The 18,674-nt window shown below is 42.0% G+C and overlaps 1 protein-coding gene across 3 annotated transcripts in view; it reads right to left on the reverse strand.

The window, feature by feature from the left end:
* Positions 1-18,674, reverse strand: part of FGFR3 (fibroblast growth factor receptor 3) — a 67,054-nt gene that overhangs the window by 33,321 nt on the left and 15,059 nt on the right. For all 3 annotated transcript variants that reach the window (XM_083615587.1, XM_083615586.1, XM_083615585.1), the window contains exons 3-4: positions 3,970-4,233; positions 633-695 (exon numbers count right to left, since the gene is read on the reverse strand). In XM_083615587.1, coding sequence (XP_083471713.1) covers positions 633-695; positions 3,970-4,233 — 327 coding nt within the window. The remainder of the gene's footprint in view (positions 1-632; positions 696-3,969; positions 4,234-18,674) is intronic.

The raw sequence follows: 18,674 nt of genomic DNA on the forward strand, positions 1-18,674 counted from the left end.
AAAGACTTTTAAAAATCATTAGTGATTTCAATTTTAAAGGGTTCTGCTACCTTTGAATGCAGTGGTTTTGAAATACCACTGTCCTTCCCAGGTATTTTCCATGATTTTCTTTAAGTAGGCTGCACTCTTCCTGTTACAAATATCGCATATTGACTACAAATTAAGGCAGCGATAGAAGCGAACACAATATGCTGCATGGAAATCCCCCCCCCAATTCAGTTGCTATTTAAGGACAGCAATGGGGGAGCCACAGAAACAGAAGAAGAGTTTACACACCCATTCTTTTAAGAAAGGGCTTCCTGATTAATTCTGAAATTCTTTTTAAAAATTTTCTCTAGTGAAGAATGGATTGCTGTCCTTAGAAAACAATTGAGGAAATTGAGGTCTTTGGTGCAGTAGCATAACCACTCAAAAAGATAACAGTAAAAACACTGAAACACTGAAAAGTTGTGATTCAGTGCTAGATATTGTAAAACAAAGGTTGAAATCACTGGAGCCTACATGCCAATCTCCCCCCCCCCCATCTGCACCAATGATTCCAACAGTTCCTAGCCCCATTGATTCCCATAGTTTAGATAACATAAGCATTCTTTAGAATTACTTTGCATGTGTCCCAAACCCCAGATATTTACCTCCGTCTTCAGAGTCATCTTCATCTTCATCTTCTTCTTCATCATCACCTGACGATGGAGAATCTTGAAAGAGACGCAAGGGAGGGGTGGAAATTACATTTTGCGGAGGCTAAATTTTCAATTCATTCCTGCAATGATTTTCCATTATCAAAACGTATTAATTGGCACACCCCAACGTTATCCCAATAAAGCTGTGATCTTCTGAACTCAGTTTTTACTTCTGAACTTACTAACGCAAAAATCCACTCATCCACAAACACAGGGATATAGTCCGGCTAAGCCTAGAATATAAATAATGATCTTCAGAACAAAGGGGATTAAAAACCACAGGTGGTTCAGTTCTATCAATGTCCTTCTTAAAGTAGGGCATTCTGAACTAGAGGCTGTACAGTGGTACCTCGGTTTAAGAACAGCCCTGTTTATGAACTATTCGGTTTACGAACTCCGCAAAACCGGAGGTAGGTGTCCCGGTTTGTGAACTTTACCTCAGTCTAAGAATGGAATCTGAATGGTGGAAGGGCACTGGCAGTGGGAGAACCTCATAATGGAAAGCGCTCCTTGGTTTAAGAACAGCTTTGGTTTAAGAACGGACTTCCAGAACGGATTAAGTTAATAAACCGAGGTACCACTGTACTCAAAATACAGCAAGACCAGTAAAGGACAGTGGAATTATTATTTCTTGCTATCTGGACACAGCTTCTGTTTATGCAGCCTAAGACTGCAATTGCTTTTTTAGGAGTCAAATCAACTGCTGCTCACATTTAGTCTGCCATCAGCTAAAACAGACCTCTTCACCCCCCCCTCCCAGTAAGAAATAGTGACGCAATTGCTGGGAACTTGGGGTGGTTGTTCCACTCTACTTAGCCACTTCTGTTAAAAGGCGCTAATGAAAACCAACCAAAATCTCAATTCCATCATAAAAAACAACAATGTCCCCGTTTGTTTGCACTTTTCTACAAAATAAGGATGGTCAGAAAACCTTTATATATAAACAGTTTGAGCAAAGATGTGCCGAAAGAAATTGTCCCGGAAGAAATCTGGTGAAATGACAAGCACCCACATGAGGAAAAAAATGGAAAAACTGAAAGGATGGCGTTTTATGCAGATCGCTTGGGTGGCTGCTACACGTAACATAACTACAAGGGAACCTATTGCCTGAGGTTTTTGTAGTCTGCTTTTAAAAACTCAAATAAAAAGAATGAAAACGTATCGTCTTTGATATTTATAAAAAAATCTATTTCATGTCAACTCTCATCCAAAATAAACAGGGGCAATGCACAGGTACCCTTTCATAAGAACTCTGTCGTTTAGTGTGGAAGCACCTACAACTTTGGAACCCCCTGCCTACTGATATCACGCAGGTGCCTTCACTGTAATCTTTTCAGCACCTGTTCAAGACATACTTGCATAGACAAGCCTACCCAGATGCTTAGAAAGTTGAGGTAATTTTAATCTGTTTTAGTATTTTAACTTTTAACTTTTGTACGCCTTAAAGTGGGGTTGTGAATTTTTCTTGATTTTACCATCTATATTTTGTAAACCAATTTGAGGTTGTTGGGTTTTTGTTTTTTTTAACAATCATCGCTCCTCAATAAGTTCAGTTGGCACATTCTAATCATTTCTGTTTTCACAGTTTTGAAAGGCTCACAAGCTGGTTTTAAGTTGGCGGCTTGTCGATGACCAATATAAAAGTGGTTTTGCTGAGGAAATCAGCTTGGCAAAATCATGTTCGTACTAGAATTCCCCATTGCCAAGAGCCAAGCACTGCTAATGAAAAAAAAACAAGCAAGATCATGTTTATTGCCCCCGTGCAGCTACGCGGACTCTATATTTACAATCTGTTGTCGTAACATGAAAATATCTCTAGGTCCTTTTTGCTCTTCCACGTTGCTGTGAATGTTCTCTTCTGCTCTTTGGAAGTTCTTGAAATTCAAAATTTCTTTGGAAACCACAACCTGAATGTAACATTCCAGCTGAGGGTGTGGCAATAAAGATAATATAACATGCAGCAATATATTGTTTTTTTCAGTACTCTTTCATTTACATTGCATAATGTAAAACTGCCCCTGTACCAAGAGAATATGCTTCCACTGTTGTTGTTTAGTCGTTTAGTCGTGTCTGACTCTTCGTGACCCCATGGACCAGAGCACGCCAGGCACTTCTGTCTTCCACTGCCTCCCGCAGTTTAGTTGGCACCATCCAACAGTCTTAGGGACACCACTCCTTACTGGTGTAGGGTTCACTCCTTAGCCTTCTCCTCCTCCCGAAGATACCCCACAAGGCAGTGGAGGTTTGGACCAGAGCTTTCCTTCTCCTAGATGGGCTACCTTTGGTTGACGAGCCCCATCTGCCCCTCTACAGCAGGTGTAGAAACTGGCCTCGTCTGCTCAATCCGCCAGAACCTGTCTTCACATGCAGGGGAAATCCAAGGGTTTGAGACCCATGGGCTACCCTTGCCCAGTTTAGCTGGCCATTCAAAGCCATTCCCAAGAAGTGGCTGCTGTTGCATGCACAGCTTCTAGAGGCCACAGGTGAGACCAAAGGTAGACAAACTACAAGAGTGGAAAAATCATTCACATCCATGTCCAAACACCTGGGGTCCTCCTGTTATTCCACAGAGAGCATTCCAGAACCTGAGTTAGCAGTCTTTAGCTTCTTTGTTAACCTAACACTTTTCAAGTCAGGAAGCTGCAACCTAGGCAGACTGAACAGTATCACAAACTTTGTTGGATAATGCGATGGAAACAACATTGGTCAAAAATGGAAGGAAGAAGAATCACCGACGATTGAAGAATGGAGGATGAAGTTAATGGACTATGCAGAACTAGATAAACTAACAGGAAGGATTCGAAACCGGCGGGACCAGAAATTCACGGAAGACTGGAGTAAATTTAGGGAATATTTGAAAAGTATTTGTGAAGATCAGACGACGTTTGTAGGTTTGCAAGAAGTTTTGTGAGGAGTATTATTGGAAGTATTGCAAAAATGGAAAAGAGGAAGGATGATTTGTTAAGAGATGTAAAGGCAATATAAAGTTAAGAAATGCATAAGAAGTGGTTAAAACGGTGGATCATCAGAGGTGCTGATGGAAGTCTAAAAAGAGTGTATAAGTGATAAGTTTTGTGGTACATTTTATAATTTATATGTTAAAATCAATAAAAATTATATATATAAAAAAGGAAACAACATTGGTCAAAGCAATTTGATTTTCAGATCAGATTAGAACCAGATGCAAAACTCTTTAAAATGCACTTTTCATTTGGGGATGTAAGCATGGATCCAGGTTATCGGCAGAAAAGCAGAGAGAAAACAGGGGGAGGGACTTCACTGAACTCACCTGTCACTCGTACTGTGAAGTTCCTGAGCATTTCAGTGGAGTGCCTTGGCTTACAGCTATACAGGCCAGAGTCATCGTAAGATACATTGATAATCCTTAACAACTTCTGGACAAGATGAGTTCGGTTAGTAGGTGAAATCCCAATGCCATCTTTATACCAGAAGACAGACATAGAAGAGACTGGAGAGTTACACAGGAGTTCGATGTTCTCGCCACTGCCAACTACCAGTTCTTCAAGGAATGTTGTATCGGTCCTTAAATAATCTGCAAGGAAAGAAAGTGGAAAAGATGCATACAAGTCTTGTTTACTCAGAATATCTAAACATGATCATAACCATATTCTAGGTAAAAAGGTAAAGGCAAAGGACCCCTGGACAGTTAAGTCCAGTCAAAGGCAACTATGGGTTTGTGGCGCTCATCTCGCTTTCAGGCCAAGGGAGCCGGCGTTTGTCCACAGACCTCTTTCTGGGTCATGTGGCCAGCAGGACTAAATCGCTTCTGGAGCAACGGAACACCGTGATGGAAACCAGAGAGCATGGAAACGCCATTTACCTTTCCTCCACAGTGGTACCTATTTATCTCCTTGCACTGGTGTGCTTTCAAACTGCTAGGTAGGGAATTTGCTATTGAAAAAGGGACACGACAGGGGTGCCCAATATCCCCATTACTTTTTATATCTGTCTTGGAGGTTTTATTAAACATGATCAGAGGGGACCAGCTGGTTAAAGGGATTCAGGTCGGAGCTAAACAATACAAACTGAGAGCGTTTGCAGATGATTTAGTATTAACTTTACAAGAGCCAGACACTAGTACGAAAAGAGTTTTAGAGCTAATACAAGTATTTGGTCAAGTAGCAGGTTTTTAAGTTGAACAAACAGAAAACGAAAGTACTGGACAAAAATCTAACAGTTGCTGAAAGAGAGAAGTTTCATAGTGAAACTGGTTTAATGGTAGCAAAGAAAGTGAAATACCTGGGGATTAATTTGACATCTAAGAATGTGAACTTATTTAAAGACAATTATGAGAAATGTTGGACAGAAGTTAAGAAAGATTTAGAAATATGGTCAAATTTGAGACTTTCCTTGTTAGGCCGAATTGCTGTTATTAAGATGAATCTTTTGCCGAGAATGCTGTTTTTGTTTCAAACATTGCAGATTGTGGATAAAATGGATTGTTTCAAGAGGTGGCAGAAAGATATATCTAGATTTGTCTGGCAGGGCAAAAAGCCCAGAATAAAATTTAAGATATTAACTGATGCAAAAGAAAGAGGGGGTTTTGCCCTGCCGGACTTAAAATTGTATTATGAATCAGCGGCTTTTTGCTGGCTGAAAAACTGGCTGCTTCTTGAAAACACAGACATTTTGGATCTGGAAGGGTTCAATAACAGGTTTGGCTGGCATGCATATATATGGTATGACAAGGTTAAAATTCATCAAGGTTTCAAAAACCATATTGTTAGGAAAGCACTATATAATGTTTGGATTCGGTATAAAGACTTGTTGGAAAACAAAACCTCTAGGTGGTTGTCACCAATGGAAGCTAAGGAAGTGAAAAAACTTAATATGGAATCTAAATGGCCAAAATACTGGGAAATTATAGAACAAGAGGAGGGGAAAGTGAAATTGCAGAGCTATGAGAAACTGAAGTTAAAAGTAAGAGACTGGCTTCATTATTACCAGATAAATGAAGTTTTTAAACAGGACAGGAAAATTGGTTTCCAGGTGGAGAGATCAAAACTAGAAACAGAATTGTTGGAACCCAATACTAAGAATTTGTCAAGAATGTATAACTTGCTGTTGAAATGGAATACACAGGATGAGACGGTTAAATCAGCTATGATTAAATGGGCACAAGACATTGGTCATGACATTATGTTTGCTGACTGGGAACAGTTATGGACTACCGGTATAAAGTTTACGGCATGTAATGCCTTAAGAGAGAACATTATGAAAATGATTTATAGGTGGTACATGACCCCAGTCAAGCTTGCAAAAATTTATCATACGCCCAATAATAAATGCTGGAAATGTAATGAAACTGAAGGTACGTTCTACCACCTTTGGTGGACGTGCCCAAGGATCAAGGTCTTCTGGGAAATGATCTATAATGAAATTAAGAAGGTACTTAAGTGTACCTTTCACAAGAAACCAGAGGCCTTTCTCCTGGGCATGGTGGGCCAATTGGTGGCAAGGAAAGATAGGACGTTCTTTATGTATGCTACAACAGCAGCAAGAGTTCTTTTAGCAAAGTATTGGAAGACACAAGAACTACCCACGCTGGAAGAGTGGCAGACGAAGGTGATAGACTATATGGGACTGGCAGAGATGACTGGCAGAATCCGTGACCAAGGGAAAGAGACGGTGGAAGAAGATTGGAAGAAATTTAAAGTTTATCTTAAGAACTGTTGTAAAATTAATGAGTGCTAAAATGTCATGGGTAATGTAAAACAGAATTGCAGTGATAAATAATTGGGTAAGAGGAAAAAGATTAAATAAATTGAATTATAAGTAATTGAAATTAGGGGTTGCTGGAAAAGTTTAAAACAGGGATGCAGAAAAGGGAGGTGTGGGGAAGTCGTTGAAACAAGGTCTAAGAAAAAGAGGTTAAGAAATTATACGTGTTTATATGTTTGTTTGTTTATGTGTTGTTAGTTGTTAGTTGTATTGTGTTTTAATATATGTTGGAAAATCAATAAAAATTTATTAAAAAAAACAAACTGCTAGGTAGGTAGGAGCAGGGACAGAGCAACAGGAGCTTACACCTTTGCAGGGATTCGAACCACCGACCTTCTGATCAGCAAGCCCAAGAGGTTCAGTGGTTTAGACCTGTAAGAGAGTCTCTCTCTTGTTTGTTCGCCCTTGCTTTTCATGAGCCACAAGCTTCCTCTCCTCTGGTCCTGGGTCACCCATCTCTCCTCTCCTTCCCATGCCTTCATCTACTAACTCATCTGCCCTCTGGCTCCTGCCAGCACCAGCCACTTCCCCTTTATCTCCTGCTTCTCCACCCTTTCACAGGCACCAGTGTTTCTTCTATGTGCTTCCTTCCGACAAGTAGATTTCCTATTTCATCTGCATCTTGCACCCTCTCGTTTTCCTGCATATATTTCTTGCCTTCTCTGCCAATAATCTTTTCCATTCCAGAGCTGATTTGTGGAATACATCAATTAAATATGTTGATGCCTCTAGGCACACAGAGACTGCCTTTCCTCTCATTTTTAGGAAACTGTAGAACTGAAGAGCACTTTGTGATAGGTTGTCTAGTTCCCAAGCAAGCTTGAGACCCAGTATCACTTTGTTTATACACACGACAGTTGCTGAACCAAAGGCAATGAAAGACTGTTCCCTTGCTGCGTGGCTGTGAAATGAGCTTTCTTCAGGGCTGCCATACGTCCGAATTATTTTGGACACAGCTGGGAAACAAGCTTTCAAATGGCATCCAGACAGATTTTCTCTGAATCAGTGAAAACCGCTTGTATGGCAAGTGGGGTATTTTTTTTTAATTTAAAAATTCTTTTACAATTGTTGTAGCTCAATAACTTTGACAAGAAAGAAAGAAAGAAAGAAAGAAAGAAAGAAAGAAAGAAAGAAAGAAATGCTCAACAACTTTGTCCAGATGTTCACTTTTGGGAATATGGCAACTCTACTTTCTTCATGGGAAGAGAAGACTCCCTGGAAAAGACCCTGATGTTGGGAAAGATTGAGGGCACAAGGAGAAGGGGACAACAGAGGACGAGATGGTTGGACAGTGCTCTCGAAGCTACGAACATGAGTTTGACCAAGCTGCGGAAGGCAGTGGAAGACAGGAGTGCCTGGCGTGCTCTGGTCCATGGGGTCACGAAGAGTAGGACACAACTAAACAACAACAACAACTTTATTCAAAACTTGCTTCTGATGAGACCTGCTCCAACTCCTGTTGGGAATTTAGGGAAGGAAGTAGCTAGAGAAAAGAAAGTTTCCTGGAAAGTTCAACTCCCATTCAACACACACACAACAATTGTGTAAATTATAACTGCTGGCTCTGGTAGTCACACAATCCGGGCCTGACCCACTTTCTGTCTCAGTCTACCGCTGCTGCGACAAGCATTTGGTTGCGGGCAAAAATCCCTCACTCCCTTTTCTTTTCTGGTGGCCAGGAAAGCTTCCAATATAGGGTTGGTGTTCTGGAATAGCTCGAGGAAACCTTTGAGGAAACTTATACAGTGGTACCTCGGGTTACATACGCTTCAGGTTACATACTCTTCAGGTTACAGCCTCCGCTAACCCAGAAATAGTGCTTCAGGTTAAGAACTTTGCTTTTGGATGAGAACAGAAATCGTGCAGCGGCGGCGCAGCGGCAGCAGGAGACCCCATTAGCGAAAGTGGTGCTTCAGGTTAAGAACAGTTTCAGGTTAAGTACGGACCTCCGGAACGAATTAAGTACTTAACCAGAGGTACCACTGTAGATTGCAAGAAACAGGCACCGCCTTGGACATGCTTTCTACAAGACAGAATCACAATGCCAGAATGAAGCTTTCATGGAAGAGGTGATGTTCACTGACTTGGGAACTAGCTTTGGTTTTTCATTTGTTCCATTAAATTAGAGAACATGTCTCAGTGGTAGAGCATATGCACTCTGTGCCATCTCCAGCTGAAATGCTCTCAGGTTGCAGGGCTGGGAAAGGCCAGAGACCTGGAGAACTGTTACCAGCCAGAGGAGACCATCTTAGGCTAGATGAAACCATGGTCTCAGTCAGAATAGCTACAGTTGTCCTCTTCTACCCCTCCTTCCCATGAGTAGACATGGTCAGGGTAGAGGACAATTCGCTGTCTGTGTCTGCACTAAGTGAGCTCTAGTTGGGATTGACTGATTTCAATCAAGTTTCCCATTCTGTAATCCATGTGTTTCCTGAACAAGGTAATTTCCATAAAAGATAATTTATTTGAAGGGTAGGGCTCCAATCCAATACACAGCTACTTCCAAAAAATCCTATTGAACAACGCGGGACCCAAATCAGATTAAACATTCATAGGATCATGTTATAACAAGCATTCACAATTTCCTAGAAACAAGGTATACGTTCTCTGTTCCTCCGGACTTCCCTGCCCCTTTTTAGATTAAATTTCTCTTAGATCAAATCTTCAGTTAAGGCAGACAGCTGGCACCCAATAATACCTCAAAAGCAAAATGCTGGACCCTGGATTGCCAAATCCCAGGCTGCTCTATAATGGGGGGGGGAGGGGGAAGAGAGAACAGCTTCACGATAATTAACTGAAGGGACACAATGAACTAAATTTTGCCCAGCTGGCTAATTAAAAATGGAAGCCACCACACTCAACAGCCAATATAGGGCCAAATCACGAAAGAGGAGGGAAGAACCGGTAGAAAGAGCCAGAGTTCTTGTTCTATTCAGATACCGGCTTCCAGCCGGGATTTTGCCCACACGGCATTAATTGTCATTCCAGCTACAACCGTCCTACTTTCAGAGCGAAATTCACTTTCCAACACAGCTAGTTAAAACCATCAGTTCCAATGCATTTATTGGCTGATTTCTCCCAACCACTAAAACTTCTTTTTTAATGCCAAAAATCTTAAAATCCAGGACCAATTTCTCCCTTCCTTAGAAAGGTGCAGAGCTTCATGCTAACTTGTGTCCATGAGATTAGCAAAGGTGCATTCTGTTAAAGAGAATTACAGGCCTGTTTTGCATGCAGTCATTTCATTTCAAGGGAAAGTACACTTTCTCCCTTTCCTTCGCTGGCATAGTTGCAAGGCGGAGATCAGAAGCTCCACCTGTTTTAAATTAACTAGAGATTAGTATGACATCTGAACCCTAAACTGTGGCTAATTTTAACTATGGTTAGTGAAAGCAACCCAATTCCATACATTATGGTTTGATGTTGGCTGGTTTCCCCAAACCATAGTTAAGACTAATCAGGTCTAGATGACATGACAAGCTGCAGCTGGTCTAAATATGGACGAGAATGTTTTTGAACTCCTCCCTGCAGCCATGCCGAATGAGGAAAGGGCAATGCATGAGCCCAAAGCTTTCTGTGATTCATCCTTGCAGCATGGAGAGGTAGAGGCTCTTACCTGACCCTCTCTCATTGGAAGAAGAAGAGAGAAGAGTTTGGATTTTGATATCCCGCTTTATCACTACCCAAAGGAGTCTCAAAGCGGCTAACATTCTCCTTTCCCTTCCTCCCCCACAACAAACACTCTGTGAGGTGAGTGGGGCTGAGAGACTTCAGAGAAGTGTGACTGACTAGCCCAAGGTCACCCAGCAGCTGCATGTGGAGGAGCGGAGACGCGAACCCGGTTCCCCAGATTACGAATCTATCGCTCTTAACCACTACACCACACTGGCTCACAGGTAACTGCTGCACCTTACAAAGGTGGGGAGGGGGAATGTGATGGGGAAGTCAGTGTAGTGCAAATATACCAGCGGCACAAATCCAGCTCACCCTGCTGGTGTGTTTGCACTGTACCAAAATCCCAGTCACATCACCCAGTAAGTTGCAGAAACACCAGTGGCGGGAGGTCAGATAACCACCGCCGCCTCTGCGTCAGCTGCTATTGTGCATAACATTAACTAAGCCATAATTTAGGGCAGGGGTCAGCAAACTTTTTCAGCAGGGGGCAAGTTCACTGTCCCTCAGACCTTGTGGGGAGCCGGACTATATTTTGAAAAAAAAAAAAATAATGAACGAATTCCTATGCCCCACAAATAACCCAGAGATGCATTTTAAATAAAAGCACACATCCGGCTGGGAGAGGCCGGCTGGAGAGGTTGCGCAAGGCTAAAGAGGAAGCCAAGACTGTGAGCAGGATCCATCCCGCTCGCTGTCTTGGCTTCTTTGCTCTTTGGGGCAGGGGGGGGAACCCAGCCTTCCCGCGGCAGCCCCGAGAAGCTCTTTGGGGTGGGGGTGGAGAAATAATATATATATATATTGATTTCCCCCTCTAAAAACTAGGTGCACCTTATGGAGTGAAAAATACGGTAGTACATCTAGAGCAGGCACCAAACTCGGCCCTCCAGATGTTTTGGGACTACAACTCCCATCATCCCTAGCCAACAGGACCAGTGGTCAGGGGTGATGGGAGTTGCAGTCCCAAAACATCTGGAGGGCCGAGTTTGGGGATGCCTGATCTAGAGGATAGTTGTGCTGTTGGCCAACTTTTGTAATTCTGAGTGAAAACATTTGCTTTCCAATGTCAAGCGAGGCACTGGTTATTTTCGTATAAACAAAGAGAGAAAACTTTATTCTTAACAAAGCAATCAGAGTTCCACGTTCTAATCTTTCGGTGAAGACGAGCGTGCGTTATAAGAGTGTGCTAGAAGTTATTGGAACACAAAGACCCGGAACATAACCCTTGAATTATCAACGTAAAGTCTATTCACATGCTAAAAGAGAGACTGGTGCAGAAGAAATCCATCCGAATATGACAATTTTTGTTTTGTTTCCAGTAAACAGATAGCATCAAGTTGACTTCAGTTCATGTCTGGATCACAGTTGCCTTTCTGCTGCCTAATCTCAGAAAAACTTGCAATGTAGTAGATTTTAGGACTGGGATTTTTAAAAATATAATAATAATAATAATAATAATAATAATAATAATAATAATAATACTAGAATTCTGTTTTCAACCAGTTTATTACTGTTCAATACTGAGCAGTTTCCCATGATGGCTGAAATTCATCAGCAAATATTATAATATGTTAATATAATGTTCACCTTGTCTGTTTTTAACCCTGTTCGGTTACTGAGTGCTGCAGCCTTCCTCACTGAATTCACTGTGAAACCAGAATAACCCAGAGTGTAACTAAGCCAATGTGTGTGGCTAAGCAGGGCCGGCTCAAAACATCTTGGCCCCTGAGGCAAACCCCAAAATGATGCCACCTTCTTCTGCCAGGGAAGGAAGGGTGAGTGAAGATCTACATCAGGAAGAAGTGGGAAAGAAAGATCCGAATCAGGATTTGCTCCTTCTGTGGATCCTCATCGGCTGCCTCATCTTGCCTCTTGGGTGGGCCTGAATAAAGATCTGCATCAGTATCTGCTGCTTCCGTGGATTCTGCCACCTGAGGCAGTCACCTCCCATCGCCTCATGGGTGGGCCGGCCCCATAGCCAAGAGATGGCAGAATCCAACTCTTGTTAACTACCAATCATTACTAATTCAGGGTAATAGCCTGCTACCCCTAATCCAACACACCTTTAATCACGACTTTTTTTCACACATCACTTCCTCTCATCCTCAAAAACCCTGTCCTTTTGGTTTGGCAGACAATACTTAACAAATCATATTATTCAATAAGGTTTGACCATTTCCCATGCCACTGAAATATAGTTCACTTGTTGGACAAGATGGATTGTTTTAAGAAGTGGCAGAAAGACATTTCTAAATTTGTCTGGCAGGGCAAGAAGCCCAGGATAAAATATAAGATTTTAACTGATGTAAAAGAAAGGGGTGGATTTGCCCTGCCAGACTTTAAACTTTACTATGAATCAGCAGCATTCTGCTGGTTGAAAGATTGGGTGCTTCTTGAAAACACAGACATTTTGGACCTAGAAGGTTTTAACAACGTTTTTGGATGGCATGCACATTTGTGGTATGACAAGGTTAAAGCACATAAAGCATTTAAAAATCACATTGTTAGGAGATCTTTGTGTAATGCCTGGATCAGATATAAGGATTTATTGGAAAATAAGACCCCAAGGTGGTTGTCACCAATGGAAGCGAAAGCCCAGAAAAAGCTCAATATGGAGGCCAAATGGCCGAAATATTGGGAAATTTTGGAACAAGAAGGAGACAGACTGAAATTGCAGAGCTTTGAGAAACTAAAAAATAAAGTGCAGGACTGGCTTCATTATTTTCAGATAATGGAGGCTTATAATTTGGACTAGAAAATTGGCTTCCAGGTGGAAAAATCTAAATTAGAAACAGAAGTGCTAGAACCCAAAACTAAGATCAAGTCAAAAATGTATAACTTGCTGCTGAAATGGAATACACAGGATGAAACAGTTAAGTCAGCTATGATTAAATGGGCACAAGATGTTGGACATAACATTATGTTTGCTGACTGGGAACAGTTGTGGACCACCGGTATGAAATTTACGGCATGTAATGCCCTAAGAGAGAATATTATGAAAATGATATAGGTGGTACATGACACCAGTCAAGCTCGCAAAAATATATCATTTGCCTGATAATAAATGTTGGAAATGTAAGGAGGTTGAAGGTACATTCTTTCACCTTTGGTGGACGTGCCCAAAGATTAAGGCTTTCTGGGAGATGATTTATAATGAAATGAAAAAGGTATTTAAATATACCTTCTTGAAGAAACCAGAGGCTTTTCTCTTGGGCATAGTCGGCCATTTGGTGCCAAAGAAGGATAGAACTTTTTTTATGTATGCTACAACGGCAGCAAGAATACTTATAGCAAAGCACTGGAAGATGCAAGATCTACCCACTCTGGAAGAATGGCAGATGAAGTTGATTGACTGTATGGGACTGGCAGAAATGACCGGCAGAATCCGCGACCAGGGAGAAGAGTCGGCAGAAGAAGATTGGAAGAAATTTAAGGACTATTTACAGAAACATTGCAAAATTAATGAACTTTGAAAAATGCTGGATTGAATTTATGTGGTCTCTAGCTGTTATGGTAAAAAGAATTGGTATAAATATTGTTTAAGTTACAAAATTTAAGAAGTTGATTGGAAAATAAGGTGTTAGTTAAATGGAATGTTAAGAGATTAGGATTTGCTGGATAATCAATTTGAACTAGAAAACAAGAAGGGGAGGCATGAGGAAGTCAAAGAAACATGTTATTGAAAATTGATATTGAAATTGATTTGTTTTTAATATTTTTTTTCTTTTACTTTTTTGTTTGTATAAAATTGAAAACTCTAATAAATATTTATTATTAAAAAAAAGAAATATAGTTCACTTGTGAAATAACATCTCTGTAACAAGATTTAAGGTTTAACAGCAAAACAAGCTAAAACCTAAAAAAAATAAATTGTTCAATGGAAGAGTCCAACACTATGGTCCCTGTTTTTGCCAGTGCTCTCCATAAAGACAGGTACATATTTAACTTTAGCAACATTGCTTTTTCTAAAAATGCTAAGATACTGCCTTGGCTGCTCCCTCCGCAAATGCAACCAATGAACAACTTTGCTGAAGCCACCATATGCTGACCCCCCTTTATCTCAACCCACACTCTGCTGTATCACCAGAAGGGACTAATACCAAAAGCATTTTTATTGAGATTTTCCCACTTGGGCATTAGTTTGGCATCTCTGTGCAAAATGACTATTTCTACCGGGCTGGCTCAGGACCATTTAGCAAAGACAACTCTACAGCCTCCTCCCTGCCACTCAAACGCTTCATTTTAATTGTGCTATCTGTTCAGTGTACTGGAAGGGAGACGATTCTCCAGTCCTCCTTTCCCTTTTCCTCACTGCTTTCCCTTTCAATGCAACTAAACCCCATCGGGAAATCAGCCCTGAGTGCCCACTGGAAGGACAGATCATGAAGCTGAGGCTCCATTACTTTGGCCACCTCATGAGAAGAGAAGACTCCCTGGAAAAGCCCCTGATGTTGGGAAAGATGGAGGGCACAAGGGGACGGCAGAGGATGAGATGGTTGGACAGTGTTCTCGAAGCTACCAGCATGAGTTTGACCAAACTGCGGGAGGCAGTGGAAGACAGGAGTGCCTGGCGTGCTCTGGTCCATGGGGTCACGAAGAGTTGAACACGACTAAACAACAACAACAAACCCCACCCACCCAGCACACCAAGATGCACGAGGCTGTGATCTAGGAGCGCACTAACTATTACAGGGTCTGTGGGAGAACAGCAAAGCTCCATTCTAATTCTCTTGAGATTCAAGTACACAAACTAGCTACAGGGTTTTCCCAACTTTTTGTTTCCCTCTCAACTCCCTTGCACTTTGCAAGATTAAAGTGCAAATCTGCCAACGGCAACAATGCCACGCTAGTAATCATTTGCCAGAAAAATTGAAAACATTTAAATCAGTGTTTTTTCAAGACATATGAGGCTCAGAAATAAAACGCACAGTTGGACAGTCTGCTTAAAAACAAACTTTGCTTGAGGCAAAGACGAAAGGCGGGGGGGCGGGGAGGACTCACAACAACTTTTACCTCCATCCCAATAGCTCTGCTTGCTTCCCGCAGAAGTTTCTTGTCTGAAAGTACAGCGTGTACCAAGACTTCTGCTTTGTATGTTAGCTGCAGCACAGAGTGCTAACTACATTCATCAGATTGTCACAACCTTTTATTACTATGCAAATTGAGACAGTATTTTCAAACTCCAAGTTATGGCAGTACTGTCTTCTTTCCTTCAAGAATGGAGATTGCCAACGAAGAGACTCAGCTTAGACCTGCTGAAGTGGAATGGCAACACTATCACCATTGTACTGTTCCGTCTGCAAGCTGCGGTACTAAATACTAATCCTGTGCAACATTGGCAGAACAAAATGCCTAACGTGAAGAAATGGCTAATAAGACAGTGGACAACACACTGTAGAATCCCTTTCTCCCCAGAAGGAAAAATAGGCTCAATCACAACAATTTCCTTTGCTCTAGTAGTCCAAAAGCTGAAAAATAGATGGTTGGTGTAGGGCTGTCATATTTCAAAAAGGTGAAAATCTGGACAGAAAATTTGTGGAGTTGGTTTTTTGTTTTTTCGGGGGGCAAAGCTGTTGAGCTTTTTTTATTTTGGCCCAAAGTTTTTGAGCTTTTTTTTGGTACAAAATTGTAAAGAAATTTGACATTTTAAAGCTATTTCTGAGGGAAATCGGCAAAAACAACACTGCCGGCGATTTCCCCAGACATTTTGCCAGTCTCCACCTGGACATTGCTTGCAGCTGCAGTACAGCAACTCTATCATGTGTCATCTACACTTAAGTTAAGAGTAAGATAAGAGCAAATGACCAAACTTCTCCTCCCCCCAATATTTTGTGAGGAAATCTACTACGAAAATTTAAAATGAAAGGACAAAGTTTGTCTTAGTTGTTTAACACACTTGGGGCTGTGGATTTTTCCAAAGGGTAACCAGTTACAGTACTTGAGGCTGTTGCCGCCTCAAAAGAAACCCATGGTTTCTGATGCCAACTGGAAATTGCGTTCTGAACACAGCAGGACTAGGAGCCGTCGGTGAGTAAAGCTTTGAAAAGGAGGCAAATGGTATGTTTGAGAGGCTTCACATTTTCAACACTACTTGGTATTCAAAATGAGATCGAACAGAAATCTGTTTATGGAGAGCCAGCCCGTGGCACGCTTCCTAGGAACTTGTTGATCTTAGGAAAGGCACCCAGGGGCATTGTACTCATTTCTCCAGGTTTCCTCCAGTGGTCTAAACGGTTCAGAGAACATGGCTCAAAGCGGAACTCCAGGCACTCTGTCGGGGACTTATACTAACATTTGTCAGTTGCCCCCTGTTGCCCCCTTCCTTACTTCAGAAAATAACTAACCACCAAGCTTAGAATGTCTTGCCCTGGAAGTTTAACTGAGACCACCTGGATTGCATGAATATAAACCCAAATATCTGGATGAGGAGGAGGGGACAGACCTCTCCTTCTATGGAAAAACAACAACCCTATTTTCTCTGCTTGGTAATTCTCTCCCCCAGCGCTTTCTGCAAGCTAAAACAGTCCCACACTACCACCTATTACCTGAATCTCCAGGAAAGAAGTATAGGATCAGATCACTATTTGTACTTTCTATAAATTCGCTGATCTTATGCTGCAGCAGCCCCCACCCCCCCAACTTTTTAGAACATTTATTTCAGGCATTCACTGAAGCTGGAGGCAGAATACAGTTGCTTTCAATATAACGAGACTGGAAGCTTTTCATCAGTGTCAAAATGGGATTATTATTTTTAGTTGGCTATCTTTTTACTAGTTTTGTTTCTCTGTTTTTGTTAAGTTGTGGGTGAACATATCAGACGACACAGCGATTCTTCAAACAGCTCTTGTTTATTTAGAGGCCAGAACAGAACAGAACTGAAGGGCTCAGTCAGCCTGCTTATATAGAGCTCCAGTACAACGTTACTGTAGCAACTTTCTAAAACTATCCAATCACTGAACGTCACTTTCGATCCTTCATTTGCATAACTATCTACAGTATCCCCCTGCTGGCCCAGGGTGAGAACTTCAGTACATAACAGTTTTGCAGACTGTTTACCTGTGCAGTGATATGGCTAAGGAAGTGTGCTGGTGTGCATCATTTATACAGCTGCCCATTTCTAGTAAAAAGCCCTAAAGTCATGCTGTTGTTGTTTTTTCAATTTATATACTGCCCTTTATCAAAAGAACTCAGGGCGATGTACATTAGAAACACATTCCAAAACATCGACAATAAAAACATAGTAAAAAGCATAGCGACAGGCAGCCTGATAGTAAAATAATTATAATAATAAACAGTCCTCTCCAACCAGCAAACATCTCCAACCAGATGCTGTCCAGATGTTTCAGACCACAACTCCCATGAGCTCTGTCACAACTTAATTCAGTATCCAAATCCTGTGAGTTCTCTGGTCTCCCTTCACCCAGAGGGGATGGGGAATGAAATTTAAACCTTTATCACGCACTGCCTCTGATGTTCTCAGGTGTTGTGTGGAGCAAGATTGGTGGTGTTCTTCATGAAGACCTTGGGGCCCAGCTAAATGCCCAACCTTGTCACCCACTGGAGACAACCACCAGTTCATCTTTTAAAGGCGGCGGGGGGGGGGGGGAGCCAGTCCTCTCTCTCTATAGGAAAGCATCTTATTGAAGATCCAATAATGTGGGAGTTCATGCAATGGGGATCTTTCTTTACCTAGAAGATTATCACATATCCTCCTGGAATGTTCTGCTGCTGCTCTCCAGAGATATGTTTGCAAAGAGGGGAATATTCACTGCTCCCACTCATGCTGCCCTGTTCAGGGAAGTTTTTAATGTGTGACATCTTAGTGTATTTTTGGTCTTTGTGGAAGCAGCCCAGAGCGGCTGGGGAAACCCAGCCAGATGGGCGGGGTACAAATAAATAAATAAATAAATAAATAAATAAATAAATAAATAATAGTAATAATAATAATAATCATGTACTGTATTACAAAACTTCAGTTGGTTGCAGACTGGCTGGCTCAGTTTCAAATCACAAGTTTGAGCTACTGGTTTTCAGATCTACTCGTGAGACCTGGTTCTGAGGTCTCTAAGATCTACCGTATTTTTCGCCCCATAGGACGCACCGGCCCATAGGACGCATCAAGTTTTTTTGGGGGGAAATAAAGGAAAAAAAATTTATTTCCCCCCCCAGGCGCTTGTGGTGCCGGCAGCGGGGAGAAGCGCTCTTCTCCCCGCAGCCCGCCTTCAGACCAGGTCCGGGGACAGCGGGAAGACGCGCTGCGCCTCCCCACTGTCCCCAGAGCTTGCGGGGCTGGCGGCGGGGTCTCCCCGCTGTCAGCCTCCAAACCACTTCGGGAGACAGCGGGATGGCGGCGTTCCGCCTCCCTCTGTCCCCCGACCTTGTGGGGCTGGCGCTGGGGCTCTCCCCTCTTGCTCTCCAGGCTTCAGCAAAAGCCTGCATTCGCCCCATAGGACGCACACACATTTCCCCTTCATTTTTGGAGGGGAAAAAGTGCGTCCTATAGGGCGAAAAATACGGTATGTAAGGAGGTTGAGTAACAGCAACGTAGTTCCTGATCGTTGTTCTATAGCCATGTCTTCA

The sequence above is a fragment of the Podarcis filfolensis genome (genome assembly GCF_964270895.1).
Source record: "Podarcis filfolensis genome assembly, chromosome: 5".
NCBI lineage: Eukaryota > Metazoa > Chordata > Lepidosauria > Squamata > Lacertidae > Podarcis > Podarcis filfolensis.